This window comes from Strix aluco, chromosome 1 (genome assembly GCF_031877795.1).
Source record: "Strix aluco isolate bStrAlu1 chromosome 1, bStrAlu1.hap1, whole genome shotgun sequence".
Classification (NCBI taxonomy): Eukaryota; Metazoa; Chordata; class Aves; order Strigiformes; family Strigidae; genus Strix; species Strix aluco.
The window spans coordinates 105,415,759-105,425,714 of NC_133931.1; the positions used below are offsets into that span (position 1 = coordinate 105,415,759).

The 9,956-nt window shown below is 36.0% G+C and overlaps 1 protein-coding gene across 3 annotated transcripts in view; it reads left to right on the forward strand.

Moving 5' to 3' along the window:
* SLC9A3 (solute carrier family 9 member A3) overlaps positions 1–9,163 on the forward strand; it is a 60,874-nt gene extending 51,711 nt beyond the window's left edge. Inside the window, exons 15-17 of one of the 3 annotated variants that reach the window (XM_074830202.1) lie at positions 417–530; positions 1,864–2,107; positions 4,678–4,705. In XM_074830202.1, coding sequence (XP_074686303.1) covers positions 417–530; positions 1,864–2,107; positions 4,678–4,681 — 362 coding nt within the window. In that variant the 3' untranslated portion in view covers positions 4,682–4,705. Of the gene's footprint in view, positions 1–416; positions 531–1,863; positions 2,526–4,677 lie in introns of those variants that run through there. The other 2 variants (XM_074830182.1, XM_074830192.1) reach the window with 2 other exon arrangements.
* The last annotated feature ends 793 nt before the right edge of the window (positions 9,164–9,956 follow it).

Genomic DNA, 9,956 nt, shown 5'->3' on the forward strand with positions numbered 1-9,956 from the left:
GATCATTGTAACGGGACGACATTTGTCAACACATGAGCATTTAAGACACAAACCACAGCAGCAGCTGGTGCCATGTCATGGGTTGGTTTGTTTCAGTCCCAAGAAAGCAGACAAATTGTGTTAGCCAAAAGCTTAGCCAGACTGTGAAATCTCTTTCTATCATAGCACCAGATAATAATGCAAGCTGGAAATCTGTGTTGAGTTTCTTGATGTAATTGTTATCTAAGATGCAATCTCTACATACATTCACATTCAAATTTCAGTGCTATAACTGTTGATTAAATTTTGCCCTTATCTAGATCCTGTTAAAGACGCATCTTTGATAACTATGTTAGCATCAAAAGAGCATAAATAGCATTTTCTATCAGAACTGATACAAATCTCTAATCAAATTGGACTTTCCTTTTTTTCTCCAGATTTGGAGTTTTCTGAATCAGAAGAAAATAATGATTATGAAACTTTGCATCTAGGCAAAGGAGTTGATTTCCTGGCTAATGTGACGAAGCAAAATTTCACAGATACTCCTACTGGTAAAAATATTAATTACCTACAGAGATTGTGGTTTTTTTCAAATGTTAAAAAAAATACTAGCTTGTGTTTTTTGTTTTGATGTATTTTATTAGAAAATATATTTGCTTATTATTAACATTAACAGATAACAAGTTTTGGATATCTGGAGGCATAGAGAGCATCAGATTTGCTCCTGATAGAAGTTGTGAACTTGACTGCCTAAACCAGACCTAAACCCACTAATTATTTCTAGCAACAGAAAAAGTTATTTTGGAGTTGTCCTACCTCACAAGACCAGTCAATACTGGTCCTTTTGGAACTGTTTTCTACTTGCATTTGAAACACTTGTTGTGATAACTTTCATGCTGCTTCTTTCAAGCAGGATTTCTCCTCTTAAATTCACAACTCCACCAGATCCTTACAGGCCCATAGAAGTCACTGAAAAGAGCAGATCTGCAGCATTCCTCAAACATTCATTGGACTTGATTTTCAGCCCTGAAAGGCTCCAAAATATCAGATTGAAAGTGTATCACTATATATAACAGAAATTATATGATATGATTTATAAAGTTTTAAAATTTAGTATTTTTCTGTAGCACTTTTGTATTTGAATTTTCAGCATGCCACTGTATGCTTCATATGTAACATGGTGCATACAGTGAAGAAAAATACTTGTGTCTGTACTCTTTACGCAGACATGCTGATACAGCCTTTTCACTGTTCCAGGGCAAATTCTATGTTTGAAAATGTATAGACATCCAGATATCTATCCAGAAATAAGAGGGTGGCAAGATGCAGAACTAGACTAATTTTAAAAATTTCTTTTCCTGTTGAAACACTACAAACTCGATATCTATATTGAAAGGCTCCTATAGCTTACTTTTGACTGTTCTGTGGCCTGCTTTAGCTCCCTCACACGCATCTTATTCCTTTATGGAGTTGTGTAGTTTATGCTTTTGCATTTTTTTTCTATATTTTGTTTCTTTTTTAGGGATTTGATTTGAATTTTCTGCAGTTATTTTATATTGTGCTTTATTTTGCTTAAAATTTGCTAACTGATATCTTCTTTTTTGATCTTATTTTTTGTCTCCAGCTATCCCAAACATAACTGCATATTGGATATAATACACAATTTTTCTCTTTAATAGAAATCCAAAATGACTAGCAATAACCAAGTAGAAAGAGCAATCTATGTGTGTGTAATGGTCTGTGTATTGGCTTAGGCACACCTATACCGGCATGTATCAGCCTATTTTTTTCCTACTATAGCCATTCTGCTTTTCAAAGCATCTTGCTGTATTACCAAGAAATTATTTTGATTAATCATATTTGTCGCTCATAAACTTTTTTTAGGAATTGATAACCCAGTATTTTCAGCTGATGATGATCAAAGCATCTACATGAAGTTCTCACCATGGTTATCTAGTGAAGATACTGTGGTACCATCACAAAGGGCCCGAGTGCAGATCCCATATTCTCCAACCAACTTCAGACGGCTCACTCCATTCCGGCTCAGCAATAAATCAATAGATTCCTTCCTGTTAGCAGATGGCCCAGAGGACCGACCCAGATCTTTTCTCCCAGAATCAACACATATGTAATATTTTAAAAGATATTATCACCTTTATTTTTAATCAGCCTTCCTATCAATCCTGACTACTGACAAGTAAACTTACTTTTCTGATTTTTCTTCTCCCAGAGCATCTCTTTCCTTCCTGATTTCTTTGTACAACTAAACATATTCTATTTTTCTCCAGCTTGAATAACAAAATATCTTTCTATTTTCCTTCCGCAGAAGAGCTGTCCAACTACTTGAGGTCTGATGCCTTGCTATTTTTACAGCAGATAAGGGTCCTGCTCTTTGTTTTGGCTTGAATATTTTAAACGGCAAGAAAATACATTCCAAATACTAGAATATTGTACACACATATTCAAGAGGCTCCAGGTTTCTTGGTTAGTCAGTTCTAGATGATAAAATTTGTACCTGAATTCCCTAACAGATATCAGGTAATTCTGATTCAACCCCCTTAAACAGTGATTGGTCTTTTTGAGTAACATTGTCGCTACTATCTGCAGATGTAAGCAAAGTAATCTGAAGCCCCAGAAAGACAATCCAGTTGCTGATGCCAAAGGATATGGTTTTCCCATAGGGGTCAGATGAGTTATTTAACCCATTGGACTCTATTGCAGTTGGATGTACAATAGGAGCAGCAGGGCTAGACCAGCAATAACCTGGGCTAAGTCACTCATTCTTAGCATGACGAGAATATGATTTTTGACTCTATTGCTAAGAAGTCTTGAGTCAGTTCTGAACATTTGTCCTGGTTATTTATCCAGTGCCCAGGAAGGGAGAATGGTCCCACTGCTACAATACAAGTACTCAATGACACTGCTCATGTAATCATTAAATTACATAAGAAAGAGTTTAAAAATGAAGCATGTTTACTAGAATGGATCAGAGTTTCCGTGCACAGGTAGAGATAATTACACAATAGTCAGACTGTGGCAAAGCAGAATTCCAGTTTTGGTTAGAGCTTTATTCTTAAACTGTGAGTTTACCTTAATCCATACCTTATTTTGAAACCAGAAGAATGCTTAGATTTCCAATGAAGTAAATAACTTGTTGCTTCTAATTAAATTGACTCTGGGTTTAAACGAATATCCTAGTTGCCCTTTAATTCTTGCTTTGTGGAAATTATCCACACCATAAAAAGCAGCCTTCACTTCTATAATCAACACAGTGCTGTAAATTAGGTGGGTCAGGTCACAGTTCAGACATCATAATTGAATAGAACATAGGGCACTGCAGGGATTATGCAATGAAATGCAATAGTCTGTTTCATCATGAATTCACTTTTGTGGAATCCATGATCACAAATGTATGACCTTGTGTCCTCTGTGCATCAGCAAATAAAGGAATGTGATAAGTTGAAAGTACTTCTGTAGTTAGTTGATGAAATTTTGTTCAGACAAAGATCTGAGGATAAGAGTGAATGCTGGTAGTTTTGATTTAAGAACTTCATAACCTTTTGAAAAGAAATAGAAAAGGAAGTTCCATTTTTCTTCTATTCTGGCTTCTGTCCCTGCAGAAGATGTACTAGTTCAGGTGTAATTATAGGAAGCACATCACTTTCTTTACTGGAGTGGCCTGTAGGTCTGTGGTTGGTTCTAGTACTCAGTTCCTTATTAATGCATTTTTGATTATTTTTAAATGATGTTTTAAGATGAACACAGGATTAATTAAAGAACTGTGAATTAAATTCCAATATCCTGTTTAAAAACTTCAATGATGAGCAGCATTCCAAATGGAAAACTTCTTGACACTTAACCACATTGCAATTCTCTTCACTTCTTTTTCCCTACTGAGAATATTGGCATATGATTGCTGAATATTTTCTTGCTAACCTTTGTTCTTTTCCTCCATTCTATTGCCTCTTTATAATTGACTTTTTTATTAGGAACTGGTATGTATGAGTTCTTGTGTGGGTATCTTTGATATATCAAAATCACTGGGTTTTGACCTCTGTGTTTCTTAAGTGTTTTGGAAAGTTAGATTTCCCAAGCTAATAAGCTTAGACCTTGATTAGACTCCGAAACAGTCTCCTTAACTCCATTCTCATAATAGAAGAATGATACTGAAATTTCAATGAAAAGGTTTTATAAAATAAGATAAACTGGAAGCCAAGGGTGGAAATGTGAAGTTTCTCTACATAGTCTAATGTATACAGAAAACTGATCATACGCTATGGTCAATAAGAAATTGACTTCCTGGTAATATCCTATGCTACTTGATTGAAAGAGCACTATTTCTTTCAAAAGTTTCTGAAAGATTTCCTTGCTGAGAATCAGAACTAAATATTTCAAGATATAGATACACCTTAATAACCAGATGATGGCTCTATCTCCCAAATATCTGAAACAGGCAGCTGTTCATCACAAACACTGAACTAAGTTTTGCCTTACCAAGGGTAAGAAGTTTAATAAACTCACTTTAGATTGTCCAAGATGGAAACTGAGACAGGGTACAGTTCCTCAGAAAAAAAGCCATCTTAAACCACTCACTTTCATAAGACTTCCATAAAAATAGCCAAAAGCAAAGCCCAATAGCCAGCATACTAGAATAGAAAGTGTGTATTATAGATGTTTCTATTTAATTGTGCTCTCTAGGTGATATGGACCATGATGTTGAAATGACAGAATACTCCTCTTCAGATGACCAACTCAACCAAAACCAAAGTGTTTCAGTGACTCCCCTCCACTTCTTCCCATCTTGTCTTCAAATGCCTTGGACACAAAACCATTCTTCATTGGAAAACAGAGGGAATATATCTCTTTCTACTGTCTCTGAGTATATAGCTTCTTGTGACCCAAATGTACCTGATCTCTTCTGGGAAGCAGGTACCGACACGAATAACAAAGAGACAGTCAACTCAGGTTATGGTTCTGAAGTTAGCTACAAGTCAGAGAATTCACAAGAAGAGAATTCTCTACTTATGTTTGAAGGACTGGAAGACTCTTACATGAAGGAGCCCCAAGAGAAGAAAATGTTGCTTGATGTACAAGGAGATTACAGATCTGCCGCAGCCAGACGTGTACAAAGCCGACGTTCTTTTCACAGGCCAAAACCTCTGCAACACCCTAAGCTTCAGAAGCTAGCATCTCTTCCAGCATCTTGCCATGTCCCTCCACATTCTCTGGAACAAGAGGAAACACAGTTGTGAGCCAGGACTTGCTTGAAAGGAGAAGATGAAACAGAATAACTTGGACAAAGGGCTTCTGTAAAAACAGAGAGCAACCTATTGGTTCATGGGTTCTGCTCTAGAATGTTTTCAGGTAGCAAGGGAGTGGAGTCCCATGGTGTCAGAAACAATGGAGCTTTTCTGCTGCACTTACATTTTTAAGTTCTCATTCATAATGAAAGGGTGCATAGTGAAGGGGAAATATGCCTCGTTATTTTTTCATGTAGACTGTTACAAAAAATCAATATTATTTTTGGAGGGCTAAACCAAGAATCTTTTCAAATGGTAAATCCTTGGTTTTTTACATGGAAATGGTTTATTATGCCATTATGCCATAAATACATTTAAAGAAATAGGCTGCATTTTCTGTTTTGGTAATGGAATTCAATATTTATGATGTATGAAATTAATGTAGGAGGAGCCAATGGTTAGCCTCTTGCCTGCTAAGTCTACTCTGATTGAAATGGATCAGTGCCTTTTATAAGTGCAAACTAAAGAAAAATATTTTCCTCCTCTTCAATATTTGTGTCACTGAGTAACTAAGATATGGACTCTGGTGGAAACTTTCCAGGGAGAGGAAAGTCCTGGCATCTTGAAATTTAATCAAGGACTCCAGGAAGGCCATTTCCTTCCTTCACCTTCATTTCTTCTACTGAGTAGCACTGGAATGAAAGAACATCCAGAATTAGCTCAGAATTTTACTTTGTGTGGTCACAAGCAACTCATTTCATATTTCTAATTAAGCTGCTCTATTTTAAATAGCCTCACTCAGATAGAAATGTAAATATTTGTCATTTTGACTGCTGCTTTGGAAGACACCTTCCAAATTCTCTGTTAGATTATTTTGTTAATTTATATTTCACTTTCAACAGCTGATCAGGATAATGGTCTCTCAGAGGCTATCCTGTGTTTTGCCACATGGTTTAAGTGCCACAATGACTCAGGATGTTGATGGTTCAAAGTATTGTACAGAGTTAGTTTGGCTACTGTGTACGTATATACCTGTTTGTGTTAGGAACTTCTTTATTCTTTTGTCCCCAGTTTTTTGTTAAATGATAGTAGTTAAGATTGCACTAGACACTTACTGCATATGAATCTGATCTACATCACCTTGAAGAGAGCTATAAACATCAGTGAAAGCCAACTCAGATGAAAACTAATTAAAGTGAAAACTCTGAGACCTCTCATGGATGTATAACGCTACATGCCAGTGTATAGTCCTCTGGCCTATCTGTATTTTGCCTTGGATGATTCCAGTCCTGAAATTTTGGCTTGAAATTTTCAGTGGTATAAGTTGCAAAGGTTCTGTGGCATCAGTAGAAGATGAGTGCTTAGCCACTTCTGTGGTCCTAATGTGTACCTTATTTCTATTTGATATCACGCGTAAACCATTTGTAAATGAGTTAAGTCACCTTCACGGAGGTATCTGAATTGCTTAAGACTGGATCCAACAGAGGCTTTATTTGGCAAATTTTACTTTATATATAGGAATTAGTGTTTGTTTCACTCTACCTACCCTGATTTTGAATGGGTTCCAGGTGATCTGTGTCAGATGTCAAATTTGAGATTTTCCCAGATACCCAAAAAGAGTAGAGCAATGTGTGAAAATTCATGCCCACATCTTTTCCCTATCTTTTTTGTCTTTGCTAAAACTGCCTGTTAGGCTAGTGCAAACTGCAGAGATGTGATGGCAAATGACATATACAAACCTAGATAGATACATAACAGATGCCTTTAGACACTAGATTCAGAGTACTGGTTCTTTTGATATCAACCTACACGCAGCTGCCTGTTTGCAGTCATCTTGGGCACTGATTCATATCCGTGTCCCTAATTGGAAAGCTTCATCACCCAGAGCTAGTCTTGTTAATGAGGGTCATGAGATATAAGGCTGTCACCAGTAGGGATGTTAATTTTATAATTCAATAATGCAAATACAATTTTTTGTGAACTGAGTACATATGAACATGCTATTTTGGTGAAGTAGAGCATATTAATGCTGTTCCAGATATCATAATTGGAACAAGTATTTTAGTCATTGGCATAGAGGTAGAGTGCAATGTGCCAAAATCTAACCTCCAGTCTCATAGCATAATGCTGAAGCACCAACACCAAAGATGACAAGATGCTTGTCAGGTGTTGGCTTTGAAATAAAACTTTCATTCTTATTGCTGTTGTACAGAGGTCATTGCTGTGTTTCCGTCGGAAGAAGAACCACACTGTGGATGTGTTTTCTGCATGCTTGTTAGAGCATTCCTAATCTATTTGTGTAGAAGCTACCTCAGGAAAATGTTTGTAAGTCGTTATCAGCAGATGGGAGTTTTCACCGGATAAGTTGTGCACACACAAGAGTATGCAATTTTGAAAATCACAGGATGTAAGATTTTAATGTTCTTGTATGCTTTTATGCTAAACGAGAGAGGATCAATAGACACCACAGTGTTTACAAATACAGCAGTCTTTGTGAAAAGTCAGCAGGATCCTGTATGCTTTTGAGAGGGTTGTGGACTGTAGGAGATTTTGCGAAACAGAGAGGAACATTATGCCATTTTTAACAACAGAAGAAATGGAAAGACACTATATACAAAAGGCTGAACTCTCCATTTACTTTCAAAGGCCTTAGGCATTGTCTGTATTTTGTGTCACCATAGTTGAAGGGATGAAGGATAAAATTGACAATTCTGATAGTGAAGAGACCTTTCCCTGGAATAGCTTGTATAATTTCTGAAGCTCTTATGCCCCTGGAAGATGTTTTCTAGTGTAATTAATTGCCTCTACAGCAAGGTTTTGTTTGGCATAATTTATCAGTTTGAAATATGATGAAAAAAGTCCTCCTGTCCCCAGTTTCTATATTGAGAAAATACTCTTTGTTAGATTATAGCAGATTATAATTCCCTATTTTTTTTCTGGGGCAATTGTTCCCTATGTCTACCAGAGTATATACATAAAGCAGGTTATAAGAGTTCAACTGTCTCACTTTTTTTTTTCCCCTCCATACTCTTATTATGTACTTCCACATTTCAGTATATGTCGTGTGGGTGCAAGTGTTTGGTTGTTTCTTCAGCACACTTTAATCAGTCAAGCACCACTAATTTCCATCACAGCAACACAGATTTAGAGCTGCTGAGGATCTGGCTGTATGTATCAGCTGCTTTTTTACCATGTGAATTAGATTGGAATGCTCAGTTAGTAAATCAGTTCGCCTCTGGTGAGGCCGGTTTTTTGTTTAACATGCTGTCAAAGAAATGCAAGTTGGGAATTCCCAAGTCACTATTTATTGAACAAATAACTATGCCCTACCTTGTAAAAAGATGAAATGCAGAAATATTTAATGTCTCTTCCATACATTTCGCTCCATGGATAAAGTTCTTTTTAACAATGTTTATTATGCTGCACTATGACCGAGAAATGTTAAAAAAGTGTTGCCTGCATTCAGATGAATTCTGTTTCTCTGAGCTGTGAAGCTAGTTATTGAAATATATGAAATCATGTTTTACAAATACATGGTCTAGCTGGAGATTTATGTAACAAAGGTTGCAAAATAATCACGTGCCTTAAATTGTCACTCTTTGGAGTGCTGTTGTTTGGAGATTTTTGTGTGTACTTTCCAAAAGGTGTCAACTTACTGCATTTATTTTTAAACAAGTCAAGTTCTGCTAATATGTCTTTATAGAAATGTTTTAATAGTATAATAATGAGAAGTTTGGCAATAAATTGTATCACTTTGGTGGAATCACACTGTTTTGACAAATGATTTAGAGAATCATTTATTTAGTACATTTAGAGATTTTCCATACAAGATGTCTGAGAAGTTTGTATTTCTGCTCCTAAATCAAAGTTAAAGAAGACAATAGTGTGCTGCTAATTCATGTCATTTATAAAACGCAGATCATTAAAAGCAGCAACAGAAGTTGCAGATCTCCTGAGTCTCTCTGACAACTATGACACTTTTTGTATAGTTCTAGCCCCACTGCAGTCAATGACAGAATTCCCATTGACTTTATATGCAAACTTTTCCATCCTTAGAACAGAATCCATATTTTGTCAAGATATTAATTGAGATGTTGTCATTATAACAATACTATAATTTAAACTTTACTTACATAATGATGTATAGCATCTCATTATAATATCATTCTTCTGATGCAAAGATTTAAGAGCTATTTGGGCTTTTGTTTTACTGTGCAATACTTTTTGAAGATTTGGTAGTCACTAATGCCAGCCAGCTTGTTTTCCTACACAGAAACCAAGGAAACTTAATCTAAGCTGTTTTGTATTGGATGAATCAATTTTCCCTGAAAGCTGTGTGATGCCAGTGAAAATTACCATTTCTACTGTCATCCTGCTGTTAGGATGCTTCCATACCTGACATTGCTTTCTACAAAAGATAGGAGGCATGGGGTGAAAAAATAGCTTCTTTTAACTTTATTTGTAGTGTAATGGAATTAAATATTTAATGGAGTTAAATAAACATTATTTTCTAAGTATGAATTTGAAGAGATTTAAAAGAATAGAGCAGATGACCAAACAACATACTAGCAAATAAGATGCTGCAATGACAAAATTAGATAGAACTGGTTTTGTGATATGCCCCACTCAATAGCTAATTAGCTAATAGTTCATTAAATCAGTGGTGGGGGGAGTGTCATCCTTTGTCACCTTTGTTGATACACAAAGCACACAGAGGCCACGAACAGCCACTTTTGT